We start from the raw sequence: 24,458 nt of genomic DNA on the forward strand, positions 1-24,458 counted from the left end.
TAGAGACGGGGTTTCACCGTGTTAGCCAGGATGGTCTTGATCTCTTGACCTCATGGTCCACCCGCCTTGGCCTCCCAAAGTGCTGGGATTACAGGTGTGAGCCATGGCGCCTGGCCGGGGATTAATTTTCTAACACATGAACATGGGGGACACATTCAAACCATAACAGTTTCTAGTTCCTCATGGTACCCCAAGCAGGTAATTTAACACCTTAGCCTCGGCCTTTCCACTGGAAAAACAGGGTCAGTTATCTCACGGGTGTGTTAAGATTGAATGAGATAAGTTGGGCAATAGCCAAGTCAGTGTAACGATTGTTCCATATTGTTGGCATAAGTTTACCTAAGCAGATGCTAAGATCTGAGGTAGGGAAAGTCAACAATTACAACGATCATGTATAAGAAATATGACATTCTTCTGTCAGGAACTTAAACAAGAGACCTGAGGTTTATGTCACTTGTTTGAACTAAATAAAAAGTGATGTTAGTGCTGTCATGGATGTTAATTTGCTATTAGCCTAACTTCTGGACATGACATGCAGGGCACAGAATAACCAGAAAAAGCGCTTTGTGGGAATGTGACTACTGGAGTTCCCAAAAACCTTTCTCACTTGTGACCCAGCTAGCCCAAAAGGAAGTTCACATCTGGATATACAGAATAACCAGAAAAAGAGCTTTGTGGGAATGTGACTACTGGAGTTCCCAAAAACCCTTCCTTACTCATGACTCAGCCCAAAAGGAAGTTCACATCTGGTTTCCCTGGTGACTAATGAGCCAACACAGCTGTAAAACACAGTGGACTAAGAATGAAACAAATGCCACAGAAATCAGGGGAAGCATAATTAAAAGTTGAGAGAGGAGAAAAGGCCAGCAGCAGGTAGAGCCCATGCCCCTGGGGAGCCATTAGCAGGTCAAGTCAGGCCAGGCCAGGCAGGCCCAGCAGTCCTGTCACAGAAACCTCCTGAAGCAGGGGACCAGCCCCAGATTGCAGCTTCTTGGACATCTGTATCATTCAGGAGGAGCCTTGTTTAGGGATTGAGTTGGCCCCGTAGAAGATACTCAGTAAGAGATTAATTAGTCAGACTCCTGCTTAGCTCACGTGTTGAATAGTTCATATGGATGATCGCTCATAATCCTTCTGAGTAAACTTGCACCTTTTCTGGTTAGATAACAACTGTTCTGAGAATGAAGGAAATGGAGCAGCCACAAGCACAGTAATTTACTGGGTCCCGCAGCATGGATGAAGAGAGCTCCCTGAGAATTTGCTTGACTCCAGCTCTCTAAGGTGCCACGCTGCCTTTGGGTGGATGGTGTGTTGGTTGGTTCCGTAACAAAAAGCAGGAAGGTCAGCTTTCACTTCCCTGCCCAGGCCCACATGCACTTTGGTCATTCTTGGCAACTGTGGGGATTGGAAAGTGGTGTTCTAGGTTCATTTTGGCTCTGTCCATCAAAGACCATCTTTCACATGAGTGCCCACTGCCACGTCTTAACGGTTGTTTCAGAAAGCCAAGAGAATTGCTGCCCTACTATAGCTGCTATTGAAGGAAACTAAGCCAGGAAGGATTGAATAACTCAGAGGCATCTTTAGGTGCCACTTCGTGGTCAAAAGGAGCCCCCTCTTTTAGGGACCTCAGTCTCAGACATCCACACACCTGCAGCAGATTCTCTGCCTTCTCTTGTTTACCCTTTCTCGCATGTGTACATGATGAGGTTGTGTGTTTGGGAAGCAAACGATGTGGAGCTTCTTGCTGAGGCTAAATTATAAATCTCATCTTGTTTCCTGACGCCTAGTTTGTCAACTCACCTTTGTTGTGGCTCCTCATGGCCAGCTGGAAGAAGACTGCCTTGGGCCTTCGCTAGGTGAATGGACCAACCCCATCCATCCCTCGGTTCATTTGTAAATCGCACTGACAGCCTGTTCTGAAATTAAGCCCTCGGCTCCCTTCTTCCCCCTTCCCTGTGACAGTCTTAACACATCAATCCTCTCAAAGCATTTGACAACAGAGGAACCTCAATATTTGGAGAAATATATAGGAAAATTTTCTTTGTGTGTTTGTTTAAACCAGAAGACTTAGTGATCATCCTTGGCTGTTTCAGGCAGCCAAGCCTCCCCTCTTACAGAAAAACTAGTGTGCTGAGGGATAAAATGCCTCCCTGTTTATTTGGTAACATGGAACCACAAATCATCCCACCCACTTTTCTTACCTTTGAAACATCCTCTGTGCCAGAGTGTGCAATAAAATGAAAGAGGCATCCCTGGGGGAAGAGTAGGGTTTGGCACGAGAAACTTCTGAGTCCACCCAAATGTGGAGTGTCCCTCCCTCCCTGTTAGGAGCCTCTTATATATGGTTATGCTGAACACATATGTGCTCTTTTATTTCTGAAGCCAACATTTATCTTTGATGTTGCCTAGGATCAGCCGGTGCTGGAACAACTTCTAAATATAGACACTCTAGCAGACTAAATCTTAGAGCCTGGCCGTAGTTCAGTTGGCCAGTGCAACTTTATTTTTCATGTATTGTTGCCATTTCTGACAGGTTGAACCATACTATTAACAGAGAATGGCCAGCCCAGAATCCTTCAGCCCATGTCTGGATTCAGAAGCCATGGGCCACAAGCACATGACAACTGATAACCAAATTCATGGAACTTACTTAGCAGACAGTTACCAAACCTGGTAAGAGCAGCTCAGGAAGGCAGCAGGCATGGCTGTGGAAGAATCTGAAAGAGACCGGGCGCAGTAGTTCACGCCTGTAATCCCAACACTTTGGGAGGCCGAGGCGGGAGTTTGAGACCAGCCCGACCAACATGGTGAAACCCTGTCTCTACTAAAAATACAAAAATTAATCAGGCATGGTGGCGCACACCTGTAATTCCAGCTGCTTGGGAGGCTGAGGCAGGAGAATCACTTGAACCTGGGAGGTGGAGGTTGCAGTGAGCTGAGATCATGCCTCTGCACTCCAGCCTGGGCGACAGAGTGAGACTCTGACTCAAAAAAAAAAAAAAAAAATCTGAAAGAGAAGGAGTACAGTGGCAAGATACCACATATCAAGAAAACATCAGGAGGAGTAAGTCACAAGACCAAAGGGAGAAAGTTCACCGTGAATTCCATCATCCTTGTGTTGGCCATTCTTAATCTTGTGCCAGGAATGAAGTACTTATGAAGAGGAACAGGAAGTATCGTTTCCAATCTATTAATTTAAAAGCAGTTGAAAATATCAGCCAACTTCATCTGTTAGTGCCAGTAGTGTTGGAAATACCCACTTCTAGTGTTGTTTGTGCCAGGGTAATTAGAAATGTTAGCCAGAGCAGCCACAGCCCCCACAGTCTCCAGAATTACACTGGCAGGAAAACACTGTAGCCTGAATTAATTGGGATGTGTGTGAGTTACATGTATAGAATCGGCCGTGGCTTGTGTTCCTTAATGGGAAACCAGCCCATTTCAAGGATTCATCTTCCCGAGTACTGAGAAAAACTTTATAAGGATACTAAGTTAGTAAAGAAGAAAAATTAACTTGAAAAAGTTCTTTCGTTGTTGTTTTCAGTCTTTCAACTACACACTTTTACAAATTAACACAACATATATATTTTTAAACATACTTTAAAAATTAGTTGCATTTTACGAACTTAATAAAATACTTTTTATATACTTAGCTGCCAGTTTTCAAGTAGGTAGACCATCTGTAAATTTGTTTCTTCACTGGAACTCTTATATTGTTTGTAAACAGATACCCAGAGAGGTGGAAAGCTGGTTACATGAGGAAGTACTTTGAAATGTTATTTTATTTGTTGAGTCCTGTGGTTTTAGGCTATGTCATACCTAAACTGTCCCCAAAAGACCATTGCGTGTCTGAATTTAAAAATCTCAGCCAGGCACGTTGGCTTACACCTGTAATCCCAGCACTTTGGGAGGCGGAGGCGGGTGGATCACGAGGTCAGGAGATCGAGACCATCCTGGCTAACACAGTGAAACCCCGTCTCTACTAAAACTACAAAAAATTAGCCGGGTGTGGTGGTGGGCACCTGTAGTCCCAGCTACTCGGGAGACTGAGGCAGGAGAATGGCGTGAACCTGGGAGGCGGAGCTTGCAGTGAGCAGAGATCGCACCACTGAACTCCAGCCTGGGCGACAGAGCGAGACTCTGTCTGAAGAAAAGAAAAATCTCCCAAGAGTTCTCTACATTTGGGATAGCATTATTAAAAGTCTTATTTCAATCTAAAATGTGATTCTGTAAGATGAAGTAACTGCATAGCCGTTGATTGGCAATTTTGGTTGATCTTTATCATCTAGGAGTCTGATTCTATTTTTAGCTTATACAAAAATAACTTTTAAAATTATTCAGAGAGGTCCTTACTTTGGTGGATGGCTTTGAAAGTAAAAGCATGTACTAAGTGCATATAGAAAATAGGACCCATTATGTGTTACACATTTATTTTGTTTTGTTTTGTTTTTGTTTCGTTTTGAGGCAGGGTCTTGCTCTGTTGCCCAGACTGGAATGCAGTGGCACAGTCTCTGCCTCCCGGGTGCAAGCAATTCTCTTGTCTCAGCCTCCCGAGTAGCTGGGATTACAGGCATGTGCCACCACACCCAGCTAATTTTTATATTTTTATTTTATTTATTTATATTTATTTATTTATTTATTTATTTATAGAGACGGGATTTCACTGTGTTGGCCAGGCTGGTCTCAAACTCCTGACCTCAGGTGATCTGCCCACCTCGGCCTCCCAAAGTGCCAGGATTACAGGCGTGAGCCACCGTGCCCAGCCAGACATTTATTTTTGTATGCTAGCATGCACATTACATTCCCCCACCTCCTGGCTGTTTACAGTGTAGGAGGAATTTATAAAAGTTTGCAGAAATTCAGAGGGGTAAAACTTCATGCTATAAACATATATAGACATCAAAATAGATGAGTGTAATATTGCATAACAAATTACCCCAAAAGTTAGAGGCTTCAAACAATCACTTTCTTATGCTTGTGGATTCTGGGTTAGGGATTTGGACAGGGCACTGGGGAGTGGCATCTCATGCTCTGTCATATCTGGAGTTTCAACAGGGGGTGCTCATTGGCTGGGGACTGGAATCTTCTGGCAGTATCTTCACTCACAAGTCTAACATCAGTGCTCACTTTGGACTGGACCTATCTGGGGCTCTTCACATGGCCTGGGGCTCCCACGCAGTGTGGCAGCATCAGGGTAGTCAGAATCCAAAATCGGGTGTCCCAGCAAAAGTCAGAAGCTGTTAACACCTTTCCAGACCCAGCCTTGGCTTCATTTCCACTCCAGCCTTTTGGTTACAAGAGAGTCACAAGACCACCCACATTCAAGGGAAAGGGATGTAGACTTTGTTTCTCAATGGATAGGGAATCGGAGAATTTTTGGACAGGTTTAAAGTAACCACTTGTGATATAAGGCTTCTTGTCTCCTTTTGGTCCTGAGAAACCATTAACAAATTTCTTTTTCTTTATCTTTGCATATCACATACAGTGTTTTAGGTACCATACCCTAAGACTGTTAGATATAAGGTCATATACTTTTAAAGTACAACATAACTCTTTTTGCCTATCCCTGATTCTTTTCTGAGTATTCTGGAGATGGGTAGAGGAGGGAAAAATGTGTACCCAGAAATGCAGTGACAGGATGGGCCTCATACCTCATAACCAGTGCTACTCAGCCAGCCGGTGAGACGTGCCTCAGTGGCTCTCAAATACCAATCTTCTCAGTTAGCAAATGGAAGAGGTCATTCTGTCTGCTGCCTTGGTGATAAGGGCAGGGAACCCAAACAGACTGTTTATCTCCAGTTAATGTCTCTGCCTCAGTTGTACTTGAAAAGCAGGATCGTGTGTTCTGTTCCCTCAGGTGACTCACGATAGTGCAGCAAAGTGTTTTAGTTTTAGTTTTTTTTTTTTCAGGGAATATAAATGTATTTAAGATCTTTAACAGTTTTCATCTTTTAACTACAAATTTGAAAGAAATGGAAAAATATTAAAGTAGGTAGTAAGGAGGTAAAAGAAAAAATAAAGATGTTCCTTAAAATATTTAAACTACTTTCTATTTATAATTTATCCCCAAATTTCATTTTAGAGAATGGCAGAGCTGGACATGGTAACTCACACCTATGATCCCAGCACTTTGGGGAAGCCTAGGTTGGGTGGAAGGACAGCTTGAGGCCAGGGGTTCGAGATCAGCCTGGGCAACATAGACCCCATCTGTACCAAAAAGAAAAAAATGGAAAATTTATCCAGGTGTGGTGGTGTATGCTGGTAATCCTAGCTACTCAGGAGGCTGAGACAGGAGAATCCCTTGAACCCAGCAGTTTGAGGCTACAGTGAGCTATGGTCTGTTTGCACCACTGCGCTCTAGCCTGAACAACAGAGTAAGATACCTTGTCTCTCACAAAAAAAAAAAAAAAAAAAAAAAAAAAAAAAAAGAATATTTGGGAACAATATTTCTCCCTTGTGGGGGAAAAAGAAAAAGTCTTTGTCTTTGAGATTAAGATTGTATCTCGGAAATGTTTTCAGGGGTTGATCATTCTCTGCTGTGTAGCCACATAGTGCTTTTTATATACTCTCCAAGCTCCCTTCTCTTGCCCCTGTTTTTCTGTGACTGGGGCCTTTCATAGTCTGGCAAAAAGTTGGAGGTTATTGCCATTCTTCAGAATTTAGCAGGACCCTGTAGGAACAAGAACAACATCTAGACTCCCATTATTATTAGGACTTGAAACCAAAAATGCGTGACCCTTCTAAAAAGTGAGTGAGGATGAGGATGAATCAAAGCAGAGGCAGATGCTGATAGAGTATGTAGTATTCTAAGCGTTATTAGGCTGGGTCTTCCCCCAAAGGTGATGACTTCCTTTAGTATGTCAATCTCAGAATGAAAGAGGCACTTGCCCAGGTTCAGATAAATAAGGTGTCCAGTTTAGGGCAGGTGAACTCTGTGGTAAGAGTATGGTATCAGTGGACAGGGCTGCATAAGGCACACTGGACGGAACAGAGTAAGATGATCCAGTGGTATCTAGGTATCTAGAATGTGAATAATATACAATGTATTTTTGTTGGATGATTAGAAAGGAGAAAGAGGCAAAGCTGCGATCCCAGGCTTGGGAAAGGCTGATCTGATGCATGCTGTGAATATGAGTCGACTTACTGGCGAGCCAAGTCTTTCCTGGAGAGCATTTTTGACCAGAAGTGGTAGACAAACACCCTGGTCCCTGGTTGGAAAACATTACCCCAGGTTGATGAATTGGTGCTCTTAGGCTAGGTCTGGGTGTGGAATGAAGATAGATAAGCAACAACTGTGAATTAGGTTGAGTGCGAAGAGGAACACTCAGCTTGGGAAAGGAAACAACCCACGTTTGCAATGCGTCCTCCTGCGCCAGATTGAGCACCTCGAGGTTTATCTGCACACAGTTGGTTTGTACTCCAAGATTTCTTCACATTCTAGTAAAGATTAACCTTGCCCTTGAATGAACTTGGGCTGAGCTGCAGAAACAAGCATTTGGACATGCCCAGGATTGCAAAATGGAAACAAGCCAGTGAACCCTGAAAATCTGCCCTTTTTTGGCTCACAGACACTGACAGTAGAAAGTTAGGCTGGAACTGGCTGGGGTTATATTGGTTCGTGTCCAGTGAGGTCAGTAGCCCAGTGGCTAGGTCTGTTCCAGAATGACCAATGGTGTTCGCTCTGACCAGTTTCTCTAATTCAGGCGAAGTATCTTTTCTATCCCCCACCAAGAACAAGAACCCCAGTCTCACCAATTCTGACTGCTTACATGCTGCGAACCTGACCCACCAACGCGCAGAGAAGTGGAGTGCAGCTAGGAATCTCTTCCCTCAGCCCTCTCCTGCAGACCCGCTGACTTGCAGGCCCTGGCAGCCCCACTGAAAGCTCTTACTCTCCTCTGTGTGACATACCACAAGTGGCCTAGGTCATGGCTGTCCCTGCTGCCTGTGTTTGACCAGCTCATTGATGACAACAGATCTGAAAAGTGTCAGGATGTTACCCATTTCTATTACAGCCATGTTTTAGTAGGGAACTTTGAACAAGGCTGAATTTAAAGTATTAAAAACTAAGTTTCCAAAGTCAAGTCAGTGTGTCTCAGTAATCCTGTGTAGTCTAAATTAGATTTTTTAAAGGAGGGAAGGTGCCATAGGTTATAATCTCTCAAAATCTCTGGGAGCTAAACAGCCTATAAAATATGAAAGTTGTCATTTACTATCTCTAAAACTCCACTGGCAGTAATGGTTTGGATGTACTTAACTTCTGATAAACAGTGATAAACATTCACTTTATCACTCCTGTCAATTCATGTGAATCTTTCAGTCCTCTAAAGCATTAGCTCTTTTCTTTTTTAACTCCATTTCTGTCAACAAGAACAGGAAAATATTTTGTTTATAAATGCTATTTGCAACCTGGGACCCGTCTTGTTTTATGAACAGATTCTCCAAATCTTCTGTCCCTTTGAACACGGACTTATTCTACTCTCATGCTTAAGCTCCAGAGCCATCCGAGAGCCTGATGCAGTAGACAGACCAGCATGCTGGCATCGGATCACTGGAGCCAGTGGCCTTCTCCAGTTCACTTGTTAACTTCTCAGCTGCAGATCACTTTTGTACTGCAGTGACTTGTGAACATTAATTTTTTTCTTTCCAGATAATGCATTTTACTGTATTTTATTTTATTTTAGAGACAGAATCTTGCTGTTGCCCAGACTGGAGTGCAGTGGCGTGATCTCGACTCATTGCAACCTCTGCCTCCTGGGTTCAAGTGATTCTCCTGCCTCAGCCTCCCAAGTAGCTGGAATTACAGGTGTCTACCACCACGCCCGGCTAATGTCTTTAGTAGAGACGGGGTTTTTAGTAGAGATGGGGTTTCACCATGTTGGCCAGGCTGGTTTCAAACTCCTGACCTCAAGTGATCCACCCACCTCGGCCTCCCAAATTGCGGGATTACAGGCGTGAGCCACCGCACCTGGCTGAGATATGCCTCTTATATTAAACTTCATGTTATACATGAATATGTTCTTTTATTCAAAACTTCTCTCATGTCTGAAATATTTTAACCTGCTTTCCCTTGTTTTTGTTTTATTCTCAATGACTTCTAAAAATTCATCAATAAGCCTTAATTCTTTAACTGTCAAATATTTCTATTCTTACCTCTACAGACTCTACAGACGATGCTTCCAAAACTTAATTCCAAGGTTTTAACAACTCTGGATCTTTCTAGGTGTCCCTAAGTTTATGCACATAGTAGTACATCCTGGAAGTTGTTATGATAGAAAATTTGGCATGCTTTGTCTATATGGGTTGGAGTTTATTTAGCGGTTGTTCCTGATTCTAACAATTGTTCCTGACTCCAAGATTTCTTTTTTGTTTGTTTGTTTTTGAGATGGAGTCTTGCCGTGTTGCCCAGGCTGTAGTGCACTGGCGCCATCTCAGCTCACTGCAACCTCTGCCTCCTGGGTTCCAACGATTCTCCTGCCTCAGCCTCCCAAGTAGCTGGGATTACGGGCGCACATCACCATGCCTGGCTAATTTTTGTGTTTTTAGTAGAGATGGGGTTTCACCACGTTGGCCAGGCTGGTCTCGAACTCCTGACCCCGTGATATGCCCACCTCAGCCTCCCAAAGTGCTGGGATTACAGGCGTGAGCCACTGCACCTGGCCAGATTTCTTCAGCTTATTACTCCTACTTCACATTTACTTATATTACTCCCTCACATTTTTACTTTTTTCACAAGTAGAATTTTTTAAAATGTTAGCAATATAGGAAAATGTCTTGAAGGTCACACAGTGCCCCTTCTCCTAATTCTTTAGTGAGCCTGAGTGCTCTGGCTCTCTTAAAATTCATTTCTGCCCTTTGAACTCCCCCAACTCTTTTTCTCATTTGAGCCACAGTCTGGTTTCTACTGTATTAAAGCAAATTAACCTAGTAAGAAACAGACTGACTTTTTTTACTGGCTACAGTTCTAAGCACAAGTAAAGGGGAAAGGAGACCAAATAAAGAAATAGGAAAAATGAGGCATTCAAGGGGAGCCAACACGGGGTTTGGAAGAGACGAGAGCTTCCGCCATGGCAGGATGTGCCTTTCTTGCACTGTTTACTCTGAGTTCAGAAATAGAGGAGGAAAGAAGGTAGATCATGCCACAGCCTGAAATGGATACGACACATACCAGGGCTCCCATAGAGTGTAATCGGATGCTGAGTGTAATTATGCAAGTGTGTGCATATGAATAAATCATCTTCCTCAACCTCAACACTCAAGGTTGAAGTAAGCATAAGGGCGTGACATGCCAGCCACATAGTGAGTTCACTCAAGAAGCACCTGAGAAATGTCAGGTTTTACTCACTGCACTCCCCCAACTCGGCCGCCAAGTTGCATCTGAATGCACCTTGAACCCTTGATAAAATGAACTTTCAATCTTAAAGACTGTTAGATCTTCCACTCTTTTCCATGGTGAAAGGTGCTACCTGGCTCGAGGAGGTGGGTGGGACAGGGGTTCATTTGAGGAGGATGAATGTGGTGTGTTTGTTTTTATTGTGTTCACCGTAGTGACTTTCAAGCTAGTGGTGTGTTCATTTTTTTTTAATTAAAACATCACCTGGAATGTGTTTTAGTGGTATTTGAAGGCCTGCTGAACAAATGTAACAAAATTACATAAATTTGTTTATGTAAAACATGTGGTTGCCTTGTTTTTTGTAAAATAAATAGAGAACTTCCAACAGATTGTTCAAGGCCCTGGGCCTATCCAGTTAGAATGTTAAGATCCATTCAATGTTAACATATGGTTTTCTTTTGCATGAACATGGATAAGATAGTAAGATAATGGGGGTTATGTGTAGGAAGTGTTCTAACAAACTGCTGATAAGAGTGTTACATGCCTCTGAGTATGGCATAGGGCAGTTAGGCTTTTTTCTTACTTGTTGGGCCTGTTATGAGACCCTACTAAAGTGTTTTATTTGTACTTCAAGGAATTTGAAGTATCATGTAAGGCTAGGAAGGCATTCAAAATACATTTTTAGCCTGACAAGAAACTTAGAGTGACTGTAATATACATAGATTAATTCAACCAGTGTTCCAAGTACTTATCATTCACTTCCACTCTGCAAGCATTGATTGAGCTCTCAGTTTGTCCAAAGCACTGTTACGAGCAAAGTAGACATGGACAAAATGATTCAAAGGTTCGTGACCAGTATCAGCGATCAGTGAAGAAACAACTCACCATCACTAGAATGTACTCGTGAAGGTATTGGAGGCCACTGCATGGCAGGAGAGATACAGCTGGAGAGGGCCTTGTATGGCACACTCAGCTGCAGAGATGGGTCTTTAGGTGCTCAGAAGTTACTGGGAAAGGCTGTGTATTTTCAGAGCCTGTGACCCCTCTGTGGATGCAGTCAGATTCTTGGTTGATCAGGCTGGGCATTTTCGGCCAATCCAAGTAAGGAAGAGGATCTTGGAAATTGTGATCGTTAACTGGAGCATCGTCTTATGCCTGAAAGGACCTTTTTTAATCTTGTTAACCAAAAAAAATCACTTTAGATATACCACAGGTGTAGTAAATTACCTGTCTCAATTACAGAATTTTCTGTAGTGCCTTTATGTTAAAGATGAGATTTCATCCTAGAGTGCTTTATCTGCTACATGGGCACTTCCCTATAAGCTTCTATTGTTTTTGTTCATTCAAACTAGGAAATTAAACATTTATTTAAGATGTTCAAGATGCTCTTTCATTTATTTAGGATTATCAGGTTTTTTTTGTTTTGTTTTTTTTTTGTTTTTTTTGAAGTATATGCATTGTTTCATTGTTTACTTTTAGGGAAAAAGAAACAGTGGTTTCAGACAGTGCTTCTTCGGGAGCCAGAAGCACTGCAAGTTGACAAAGCTTTGTCCGGCAATGGGGTACACATTCAGGCTGGCCGCTCGAAACGACATTGGCACCAGGTATGATATTTCCTTGTCCTCTTGCCCTTCAGCCTTTGGATGGTGATCTTGAGCCTTCTTTTGCATCACTGGAAGGCATGAGGAAGCCTGCTGCCTCCACACTAAATCAACTGGAGGTTTTCCAAGATGGAATCCTAATCAGAGGAGAGAAGGCCTCCTTCAAGCTGGTGAATGCCACTATGGCCTCTGCAGTCTTGCAAGCTGTATGGCGAAGGCCCCACTAGGGGTCTCTAAGAACCAAGGTGAAGGTAGCAGTACAGATTTTGAAAGGAATTCCTCTTGGAGCTTTATTTTTTTAGATAACATGCCTTTTTCTTTTATCACTTTAGCGAGCTCTTGATTCAATTGCCCTTTTTCAATTACGTGAGTGTCTCCTGGTACAAAGAAAGAGATGCTGGGCTGGCCATTGTTGTCAAGCCCAGGGCAGATATAGAATTGGAGAAAACCTGGACTGTCTTGGAGGCCCCTGCAGGCCTGTAGCCTGTATGAGAAAGGCAAGAATGGGTGTACTGTAAGGTATCAATTGATTAAAGAGGCTTTGAAAAGGCTACATTTCAATTGCACTTGCGGGGTAACTCTTGATTAAGGGAAAAATCTTTTTCTTTCATTCACTGCTTGTTGAAATCTTTTTAAAGGCTTTGCACATCAGTGGTCCCCAACCTTCTTTCCAGCGTAAAGAACCTCTTTTTAACATCACAAAGTTTTACAGACCTGCCTCCTCCACCATGGTAGCCATTATAGTTTTAGAGTTCCCTGGTTGCAAAAGTCATACCGATAAAAAGCCTATATGGTTCAAGAATTTTTAAATGAATTGGAAGCATCCACCAACTTTCAAAAAACAGCACTGTATATATTGGTAAAACATTATTTCATCAACAAATATTTGTTGCTCATATTGATTTGAAGGCCTCTTGACCTATACCTTGATAGACATTGCACTGTGCTATGCCTTCTGTCCAGTGCTTTTGAGGGGGAAAATGAATTCTTAAGTACCATTGTCCTTCAGTTTCCACAGGGGATTGGTTTCAGGACTTTCCCCACCTCCCTGCCATGGATACCAAAATCTATGGATGCCCCAGTCCCTGATATAAAATGGCTTAGTCTTTGCATATAACCTGCACACATCCTTCCCTCCTTAAATCTTCTTTAACTTGCTTGTAATATCCAATATAATGCCCACACATCACTTCATTCATGTGGACTCAAGATGCGGAACCCAAGGATACAGAAGGCCAGCTGTATATTGTCTTGTGACTTGATGTGTGTGTCTAGTAGAAGATCATGGGGTGGGGGGATGGGGAAGCTGAAGGTGGTTATAGGGAATATCACACACAGCATCCTTGCCTGGCTTTGCTTACTCTACCTGCTAGGCTGAGTTGGGTAGTATGCAGGCTGAGCCTTCCTCTTTTAAAGTGCCAAGCCTGTTCACATGCTTCTAACTGCGTGCCTCACTTTCTTTCTCTACAGTGGTTACAGCCAAGAGGTGGTATGCTACACATTAGGAAATATCCCTCAGATGCCTTCTGCACCAAGGCTGGTTCGAGCTGGTATCACATGGGTCACGTTGCAGTGGAGTAAGCCAGAAGGCTGTTCACCTGAGGAAGTGATCACCTACACCTTGGAAATTCAGGAGGATGAAAATGTGAGTTTTACAGATTTTATACCTCTCTGTATTTTGTACAACTCAGTATTGTTATAACTACAGGGCACCATGAAATGAGATTAACTGCATAAGTTCAAAACTAAACTCTTTTTTTTTTTTTGAGACGGAGTCCCGCTCTGTCGCCTAGGCTGGAGTACAGTGGCCCAATCTTGGCTCACTGCAATCTCCACCTCCCAGGTTCACACCATTCTCCTGCCTCAGCCTCCAGAGTAGCTGGGACTATAGGCATCCACCACCATGCCCAGCTAATTTTTTGTATTTTTAGTAGAGACAGGGTTTCGCTGTGTTAGCCAGGATGGTCTCGATCTCCTGACCTCGTAATCTGCCCTCCTCGGCCTCCCAAAGTGCTGGGATTACAGGCATGAGCCACCACGCCCAGCCCAAAACCAAACTCTTAATTTCTACCTCTGTCACCACCACTACCAACAGCAGCCTGTTCTTTCCCATCTCTGTAAATGACATTTCCATTCTTGTAGCTGGGGAAACAAAAACTCTTGGAGTCATCCTTGACCCATATATAATCAGACAGAAGATCCTTTTGAATCTTCCTTAGAAATTAACCATTTTTTTTTTATCATCTCCACAGCTACTACCCTTTTATGAGGCGCTTATCTCACCCCTGGATTGTTGCAGTAACATGATATTGTTATTGGATTATAGCCTCTTAATATTCCTAACTTCATCTTTACTAGGCTACAGCCTGTTCTCCACGCAAAGCCTGGGTGGAGAACATGATCTTGTAAAATACAAATAGATCATGTCAGCGCCCTGCTCAGAATCCTTCCTGTCTCAGTGCCTTCCCCTCTTTTTCACAGTAAAATCCCTAGAGCTCTTACAGTGCCCACCGGGTCCTGTGTGATTGGGTTCTCCATTACTTTCCTCGTTCCTTCCACTGTAGTCTTATCAGCCTCTAGTCTGTTCTTTTTTTTGAGATGAAGTCTTGCTGTGTCACCCAGGCTGGAGTGCAGTGGCGCAATCTTGGCTCACTGCAAGCTCCACCTCCCAGGTTCACGCCATTCTCCTCAGCTTCCCGAGTGGCTAGGACTACAGGCACCTGCCACCATGCCTGGCTAATTTGTTTTTTTTTTGTATTTTTAGTAGAGATGGGATTTCACTGTGTTAGCCAGGATGGTCTTGATCTCCTGGCCTCGTGATCTCCTTAGCCTCCCAAAGTGTTGGGATTACACCACGCCCAGCCAGCCTCTAGTCTGTTCTTTAAACACACCAGGTGTGCTCTGGCCTCAAGGCCTTTGCAGTTCTGCCTTCTGGCCAGAATGTCCTTCCGGATGTCTTTGACTCCCTTCCCTCATTTTCTTCAGGTCTATTCTCATATATCATTTCTTTGGACAGTCCTTCTCTGATCACCCTGTAGAACAGCACCACCCAATAGAACTTTCTGCAATGATGGAAATATTTTATAATTTGTGCCATCCAGTATGGTGGCACTTACACACATGCAACTCTCGAGCACCTGACATAAGGCTTGTTGGCCTATAGTATGGAGGGTTTGTTTGCTTGTTTGTTTTGAGATGGAGTTTCGCTCTTGTTGCCCAGGCTGGAGTGCAGTGGTGCAATCTCGGCTCTCCACAACCTCTGCCTCCCAGGTTCAAGTGATTCTCCTGCCTCAGCTTCCTGAGTAGCTGGGATTGCAGGCACACGCCACCACGCCTGGCTAATTTTGTATTTTTAGTAGAGACGGGATTTCTCCATGTTGGTCGGACTGGTCTCGTACTCCCAACCTCAGATGATCTGCCCACCTTGGCCTCCCAAAGCGCTGGGATTACAGTTGTGAGCCACCATGCCCAGTCAGTACTGAGTTTTTAATTGTAATAAACTTAAATTCAAAGAGCCACATATGGCTGCCATATTTACCTCCAGCAGCTGTAGAAAGCCCTCATTAGTTCCACCATTGTATTCTCCTACCTAGCTTTAGTTTTTGTCATAGCACTTAACACTACATGACATATGTAGTAGTTTTTCTGTATTGTCTTCTCCCACTGGAATGTGAACTTCTTGTGGCAAGGCCTTTTCTGTTCTTGAGCAGTGCTGAATCCTTAGAGCCTAGAGGACAACCAGACACAGAGAAGGTGCTAAGTAGTATTTTGATGAGTGAATGATAGAATGATAGAGACAGAACTATTGAATGAGTTCCCTGAATTCAACTTTTAGTGGGATGTTTGCCCTCCTAAAGGATTATGCCCTTTCCCATCTAAGCTGTCCTTTCTCCCTTGGCCAGAAGAGGGCACTGTGTGGTCAGGAAGCTCAGCCACACGTTACTGCATAGCACATTGCAGCTTGATAGTGAGGACCTCAGTACAAAGGACTTCTTTCATGATAACATTAAAAATGTTAAATGTATTTTCAAAAAGTACTTAACTCCTTTGTCACAATAAATTTGACCAGACCCAGGAAAAATTACAGTGTGATGGAGATAAATTTTTATTTAAAACTCAAGTGCTATCCACAATACTCTGGGCTTCTGATTTTTCTCTTTTGCAAAAGTAGCTACCAGACCTCTGGCCAGTTGCTGCTGATGGTAGAGAAAGGCAGTATAAAAATCCTATATTCAAAGGTATTTAATGCCCAGAATTTTTGATACTGATGTTTCTTCCTGGCTTTGCCTTTTCAGGATAACCTTTTCCACCCAAAATACACTGGAGAGGATTTAACCTGTACTGTGAAAAATCTCAAAAGAAGCACACAGTATAAATTCAGGGTGAGTCAGTCATTTTGCTGCCTGAACTGCTTAAGAATGAAACTGTTTTCTATTTCACCATTTACCATGTCAGATTGTCTCTACAGGTTAAAAACTGAAGTTGACAGCACTTTACATTTTGAAAGTAACATTTATAAAATGCACACCATGCTTTATTTATTTATTTATTTATTTATTTATTTATTTGAGATCAAGTCTCTCTCTGTCACTCAGGCTAGAGTGCAGTGGCACGATCTTGGCTCCCTGCAACCTCTGCCTCCCGGGTTTAAGCAATTCTCCTGCCTCAGCCTCCCGAGTAGCTGGGACTATAGGGGTGTGCCACTAGGCCTACGCCACTAGGCTCGGCTAATTTTTTTTTTTATTTTTTATTTTTTGTATTTTTAGTTGAGACAGGGGTTTCACCATGTTGGCCAGGCTGGTCTCAATATCCTGACCTCATGATCCGCCCACCTCAGCCTCCCAAAGTGCTGGGATTACAGGCGTGAGCCACTGCACCTGGCCCATGCTTTAATTTTAAAACCAGTTTGTGAGCATAAAAATTGTCATCATGTGCTGTAATAAATTGCGTTTGCAGCATGGCCAGGTGCCCTTGCCTGGGAAGAGGCATACCAGATGCTGGAGTGTACCTGTCACTCACCTGCACTCCATACCTTTTTCTTTTCAATCAGACTTCTCTTTGCTCTTCAGCCCGTTTATTTTTCCTCACTTGTTTTTAATTTTCTCTTCCATGACCCACCCCCTCCCGACCTGGGCTGTCTTTGGTCATTAACAGCCACCATTAACGTTACTATAGGACTATGTGTAGTAGCCAAAAAAGTGAATACGACTTTATAATCACTAAGAGATCAAAACAGTATTCTGCAGCACCATATTTTCTAGTATGACAAGTGTGTATTTTGGAAGATAGGATTGTCTTCTGATTCCACACGTTCTTCTCTAAGTGGTGGACCAAATGCTGTTATTTGGCACATAGCAATCACTCAATAAATAGTTGCCAAATTATCAAGTGCAGTATGAGACTATTTGAAGGAAATGATAATTTTTAACATTTTTTAAAACCCTTATTATTGATGCTGGCTATGAGAACATAGCTATACTGCTAACATTTCTCCACAAGGTGGCATTGCCCTACTCTTTAAAAAGTGGGGCTATTTTTATGTCCCCACTCACCCCACATTTTCCTTTCACGAAACAATACGAATCAGGTGATGACATACTTGTTTTATTATGTCTTTTTGAAAGGGTAAAAATATCTTTAAAACCCACCTTATGGTTTTATTTTATTTTTATTTTTTTATTTTTTGAGACAGGGTTTCGCTGTTGTTGCCCAGGCTGGAGTGCAATGGCATGATCTTGGCTCACCGCGACCTCTGCCTCCCAGGTTCAAGGGATTCTCCTGCCTCAGCCTCCTGAGTAGCTGGGATTACAGGCATGCACCACCATGCCCGGCTAATTTTGTGTTTTTAGTAGAGACGAGGTTTCTCCATGTTGGTCAGGCTGGTCTCGGATTCCTGACCTCAGGTCATCCACCCACTTCGGCCTCCCAAAGTGCTGGGATTACAGGCATGAGCCACCATGCCCAGCTGGTTTTATTTTTAATTGTTAATAACCAACTATACAGTAAATGATTTATAATATAAATACTGTTAAATCGATACTTGAGTTTAAAAGAGAAAAAAATGTGTGTCTGTCTGAGTTTATGGGTGCCTTCATCTCACCATGTTAAAAAGTGACCATTAATTTAGTGATCCCTGATAACTAAAGCATGTTAACGTTTCCTTGGTTGTGTTCTAGCTGACTGCTTCTAATACGGAAGGAAAAAGCTGTCCAAGCGAAGTTCTTGTTTGTACGACGAGTCCTGACAGGCCTGGACCTCCTACCAGACCACTTGTCAAAGGCCCAGTTACATCTCATGGCTTTAGTGTCAAATGGGGTATGTTTTACTGCTGCTGCTGCTGCTGCTGTATTTTTTTTTCTTTGGATATATTTTTTTAAAATGATTAATTTTAGTAGTGACAAGCCAAAAAAATTATGGATTACCATTTGCAGAAGTTTTCTACATTCGGAATATATGTGTGAGAAACATCCTGAGAAGTCTACAAATTGGAATGGACAGTTTCGTTAAAATGTAATCATAAAGGACAATTAAATTTTAGTGGAAATTAAAATGGATGGTTTTTAAGAGTATCTCATTTACTCTATGATTTTCCTGTACATACCTTTTCTCCTGTATTTTTAAGGCATTGATTTGAATGTAGTAATCTCTGTATGCATCGTTCATTCTTCAATAGTTCATCCTTAAAAAATTAGCAATACTTAAGAGAAAAATTTGGTTTATAAAGTTAATATTGAAAATAAATTTAAGAATTTAGGTTTATTAAGTAAACTTCGGCATACAGAATGTTTAAGTTGCAATGAATTAGGGATAGTTTTGTTTTCATTGGTGTTTGTTTGGGAAATTTTAGTATTAAAGTTCATAAGGAGTTCGAGGTTGTCTGGTAAAAGGATATTGTGCCTCACCTCTGCTGTGTGGATTATTTCAATAAAATGAATACAGTTAGAAGGTTGATAATTAATATGTAAAAGTGTTATGCATATCATTTTTACTATTGTCATAAAAATATTAACTAATAGGCAAAAAAAGTTGAAATCTTCAATAAAATTTTACCTTGCAGCCAAGTAATATAAGGAGAATTTAAAACATTATTACACCAACCACTGAGACATATTAACTGTTTCAAGTTACCTAATAATTGTGAGATAGAATTATTAGGATTTCTGTTTCCCCGAAAGATGGATAGAATTCAGAGAAATGATAAAAATTTAGATGTGCTTTTAGCCAGACCATAGAGCTTTTCTCTCAAAGAACCTCAGAAAGTTCTGTCAACACTACAGCTATATGCTCTAATATTTACCTTTATAATTATTATTGTAAATATCTACTAAAATATATATACATTAATGGAAATCAGGTGAAGGAGAGGGGAAGTGAATATTCTAAATTTATATATAAGTAAAACTTAAGGTTTTTTAGAAAAATCTCCGTTATGTCTAAGAATATCGAAGCGGCAGACAGACAATTAAAAGTACATTCTTTATAGTTTTGCAAAATTAGGCTGCAAAGAAAGTGCTTTCTGCTCAGAAAGTAAAATTCCTGCAGGCACAGAGTTAGGGGTAGTCTATATACCCAAGGCACCTAGGGCTCTAGTAATAAGCCAGAACCTTCTTTCTCAGGCTGTCTGCTGGTGCACTGGCACTCATTGATCCACACCTCTGGTTTCATACCACATTCACCTGGGATGTAAAGTTTGCTTGGTAGGAAACTGTGCTAGAATGGACGTATTCCATTTGGATATTTTATTTATTTTGTCAATAAATTTTGTACTTCTCTTTCCGTTCCTTTCCATCACTCAAAAGAATCTGGTCGGCTGGGCGCGGTGGCTCATGCCTGTAATCCCAGCACTTTGGGAGGCCGAGGCGAGTGGATCACCTGAGGTCTGGAGTTCAAGACCAGCCTAACGTGGTGAAACCCCGTCTATACTCAAAATACAAAAAAAATTAGCCAGGCGTAGTGGTGGGTGCCTGTAATCCCAGCTACTCGGGAGGCTGAGGCAGGATACTCACTTGAACCCAGGAAGGGTTGCCGTGAGCCGAGATGGAGCCATTGCACTCCAGCCTAGGCAACAGAGCGAGACTCATCTCAGAGGGGAAAAAAAAAAAATCTGGTCACTGATAAAATAAGTGAAATAAAAAGAATAAAATAAGAAATATGAACATATATCATCTGGTATAAAAATCATCAAATATATTAAAGAGCACCTTCAAGTAAATTCAACAACTTGATCAGTTTGTACCGAGTTTTTGGTTCATATTTCACTACACGAATGGTCTTTGACATTTCTAGATTTAAGAACTTTGAATAATCTGATAGTATTCAGAGATTCCTGGGTTTTTTTTTTTTTTCTTTTTTTTAAACAGTGGAGTTGGTGAAATAAATTATTTTGCCTTTTGGTCAAGTCTAGAATTAAGATAATATAATGGTATGAGATTTTATGAGTCCTGATGATGTTTACCGATAAAAATCAATATCCTTTTATTGCTAATAAGACATTTGGTTATTTTCCAGATCCTCCTAAGGACAATGGTGGTTCAGAAATCCTCAAGTACTTGCTAGAGATTACTGATGGAAAGTCTGAAGGTGAACTTTTTGGCAATTGTTTTATTCAAAGCCAGTAGCAAGCTCTATTTTCTGATATAGTAAACATCTTTATAGTAATAGCAAGCAACCATTAATTCTAACGATAGAACTATTATTACAGTAAACAAACTTTAATCACATATTGGCTGTTTTTCTATTTCAAACACAGCACCAGAGATCAGAGTCTGCTTGAAACTTACATTTGTGTTATTTAAAATTTTTTCTGTATCTTTTTCATTGGTGTTTTGTTTGGTTGATCTTTTGCTTTTGTTTCTTTGGTTTGGTTTGTTTTTGTTTTGTTTTTTGAGACATGGTCTCACTCTGTCACCCAGGCTGGAGGGCAGAGGCACAAACATGGACCACTGCAGTCTCAAACTCCTGGGCTTAAGTGATTCTTCTGCCTCAGAAGATGAGGAAGAATACATTTTTCATAGTGATGGGGTCTCACTATGTTATCTAGGCTGGTCTCAAACTCCTGGCCTCAAGCAATCCTCCCACCTCTGCCTCCCAAAGTGCTGGGATTATAGGCATGAATCGCCACACTCAGCTTCCATGTCTTTTTTTCAACTAGAATTCCTAATTAATTGGATAAATTTAGTGTTTTCATCTCCTAACTTGCCATACGTTTTCTGGAAATTCTTATAAGCAGCCGGGAGCGGTGGCTCACATTCTAATCCCAGCATCTTAGGAGGCCGAGGTGGATGGATCACGACGTCAAGAGATCGAGACTATCCTGGCCAGTGTGGTGAAACCCCCGTCTCTACTAAAAATACAAAAATTAGCCGGGCGTGGTGGCGGGCGCCTGTAGTCCCAGCTACTTGGGAGGCTGAGGCAGGAGAATTGCTTGAACCCGGGAGGCGGAAGTTGCAGTTAGCCGAGATTGCACCACTGCACTCCAGCCTGGTGACAGAGTGAGACTCCATCTTAAAAAAAAAAAAAAAAAAAAAAAAAAAAAATCTTATAAGCAAAGGAAGTATCAGAGGCAATCAGGAATAGTGAGGTGGAGATAGTGAAGGAGTGGGTTCAGTAATCTGCAAATTCCCATGCATGAAATATATAGTGTTGTGGGCTAGTGACAAGAGTCGCACTTTTATAACAAGTTTAGAAAATTTCTTTCCGACTTCATTGTCATTTTACTTCAGATTATTTATTTATTACTATTTATACTGGGTGGATTAACATGGGACAAATGTTAGAAATAAAATTCCTTAGTGCCTTTTTAAAAATTCTGAGGTTTTCTTTCGTTCATTAGACTTTAATAGAGAAAAGTATAGTCTTTAAAACTTTTTAAATGACATATCATCTCACCACTGTAATAATTCCTCTAACCATTAGTTTTTTAAAAAAAATGGCACTGCTTATGCCTAAAACAGACAGGATTGATATAACTTTTACAAGCCAGCAGTGCTGATGTGTGGTTGGCTTTTTATTCTGTACCACGAGAACCACCTGGAATTTTTTTTGTTTTTAAATCTATTGGGTCCTATTTTAAGCTGAAAACATGAGAATTCTTTTGAGATGAGCACAGCTGTTCTAAACATAAAATCATATTTTGTGCTAAAAACCTGGTTTAGAACTGCCTGGCGTGGTGGCTCACACCTGTAATCCCAGCACTTTGGGAGGCTGAGGTGGGTGGATCACGAGGTCAGGAGTTTGAGACCAACCTGGCCGACATGGGGAAACCCTGTCTCTACTAGAAAAAATGCAAAAATTTGCTGGGTGTGGTGGCATGCGCCTGTAATTCCAGTTCCTCGAGAGGCAGAGGCAGGAGAATCGTTGGAATCCAGGAGGCAGAGTTTGCAGTGAGCTGAGATCACACCACTGCACTTAAGCCTGGGCAACAGAGCAAGACCCTGTCTTGGAAGAAGAAAAAAAGAAGAAGAAGAAAAAAAACCTGGTTTAGCTTTTCTTCATTAGAAAAACCCACCTAGGATAGAAGTCATGTGTATGCCAATGGCTCCTTGTGAATATATGTTTTGAATTCTCATGGCTCCCTTTAGCTACTGATGACAAATCAAATCAAAAGTAGGGGCCATTCTAGACTTACAGTTAACAACTTTGCCACTGCATGACTGAGTGAGTGAGTGAATCTTTTCAGTAATCTTTGCTCCCAGTCACCTTTTCAGTACAGGTTTTTTCGACCTGTAATATCAGGATAGTTCCCTTTTTTCATCTGGCCTTAGTGCATGCGACTCTATCAGGAATCTAAACTAATAAACTGCTGGGGGAATTTGTGGAAGTTACGCTACTTAAAATACCAGGGAATACTGTAAAAGCATTTCTCCTAAAACAACTTCATGTAGTAAAAGGCTTTTGTAAAGTGGTCAGCTGGAAACACAGCATGAAAAGGAATAAAGCAGAGGAGTGAAGAGCCTCCTGGTGGCCCAGATTTGTGAGTCAGGCAGGTGGCCGAGGCAGCCCTGGGTGGTCTTGCGTCCAACGGCATCAGCCTCAGGGGGCACCCAGACTCCTGGTGACTGTTTCTCTCTTCAGTTCTGCAGAGTGGTCAAGATCACTTGGGTCATGCCACGTTTGGTCTTTGTCACCCTGCTAGGCGTTTTTGCCTTTTTTTTTTTTTTTTTTTTTTTTTTTTTGAGGCGCGGTCTCGCTCTGTCGCCCAGGCTGGAGTGCAGTGGCGCGATCTTGGCTCACTGCAAGCTCCGCCTCCTGGGTTCAAGTGATTTTCTTGCCTCAGCCTCCCGAGTAGCTGGGATTACAGGTGCCCGCCACCAGGCCTGGCTGATTTTTGTATTTTTAGTAAGACGGGATTTTGCCAGGTTGGCCAGGCTGGTCTCGAACTCCTGACCTCAGGTGATCCACCTGCCTTGGCCTCCCAAAGTGCTGGGATTACAGGCGTGAGCCACCGCCTGTAATTTTTGTCTTTTAAGTGGGGCTCCATGAAGGCAGTCAGAAAACCCAGTTTTTAAAAGAGGGTTTCACTACCTTTGACCTCCAGGCAGGTTAGAACAGGGAGAAATTCTTGCATGCTGCCCCAGACTTGCCAGAAGCCTCGTGGCCAAGAAGTAGCCCCGTGCCTGGCTGCCCCTGAGGCCTCCTCACACCAGGAGCATTTCATAGCTTGCCCACCCCTGTTCTGTGTCTCCTACCACTCCTTCCGTGCCAACTGCACGTTTCATTATGGTTTCCCACATCCAAACCTCATAGCAAATGTAATCGTGGTGATAATAGGTAGTCTAGCCAGCAACACTAAGTATTAAAAATGACTCCATGTTATTTTGGCATTTAAGTTTGTAAAAGAAAAAGGAAGAGCTTTCTGGCTATTTAAAAAGAAAAAGAAGATGTTGATTTTCCTGAAAACCTAGAGCTTTTTCTTGTCAGCAATGGCTGATATACTCCATTTTTTACAAGAGGCATAAAGTCATGCATAAGTCTTGTTTTACAGCGAATCAGTGGGAAGTGGCCTACAGCGGGTCGGCTACTGAATACACCTTCACCCACTTGAAACCAGGCACTTTGTACAAACTCCGAGCGTGCTGCATCAGTACCGGTGGACACAGCCAGGTTGGTTTTGTTTCCATATAAAAGTAAACCTCTTTGATCAAATTCAGACCAGCTGTCTGTAACATCAGAATCAAATTGCAGTTTAAACAATGTATCTTGGTAATGCAACCTGATAGTATCAAGTCAGGAAATGAAAAATAGAGCTTTTTGAATTGCTCTTTAAAGGTATAAGATAGGCCTAAATGATTCCCTACTGAATTGTGGTATTTTCAGGTACATTTGTCACTCACTTATTTCTCAGAAGTCTTTGACGTAATCACCTGTGACGGTTGAAAATTATCTGGAATTTGCATTGACTAAATAAAGGAGACCTCGGTTATTGCAATGATTAACAAACTATAGAATTTCTAGTTAAAAGATAAGACCTGTGCAGCACTGCTGTTATCATGTCTATCAATTTTAAGAATTTGAGACATACCTTCCTC

The 24,458-nt window shown here is 42.0% G+C and overlaps 1 protein-coding gene across 6 annotated transcripts in view; it reads left to right on the plus strand.

Annotated features, from left to right (window-relative positions):
- The window catches only part of LOC105465664 (fibronectin type III domain containing 3B), a 364,084-nt gene that overhangs the window by 280,224 nt on the left and 59,402 nt on the right, over positions 1–24,458 (plus strand). For all 6 annotated transcript variants that reach the window (XM_011714222.3, XM_011714227.3, XM_011714244.3 and 3 more), the window contains 6 exons: positions 11,810–11,934; positions 13,402–13,576; positions 16,227–16,313; positions 18,108–18,246; positions 20,440–20,511; positions 23,915–24,033. In XM_011714222.3, coding sequence (XP_011712524.2) covers positions 11,810–11,934; positions 13,402–13,576; positions 16,227–16,313; positions 18,108–18,246; positions 20,440–20,511; positions 23,915–24,033 — 717 coding nt within the window. The remainder of the gene's footprint in view (positions 1–11,809; positions 11,935–13,401; positions 13,577–16,226; positions 16,314–18,107; positions 18,247–20,439; positions 20,512–23,914; positions 24,034–24,458) is intronic.

This window comes from Macaca nemestrina, chromosome 2 (genome assembly GCF_043159975.1).
Source record: "Macaca nemestrina isolate mMacNem1 chromosome 2, mMacNem.hap1, whole genome shotgun sequence".
Taxonomy (NCBI): domain Eukaryota; kingdom Metazoa; phylum Chordata; class Mammalia; order Primates; family Cercopithecidae; genus Macaca; species Macaca nemestrina.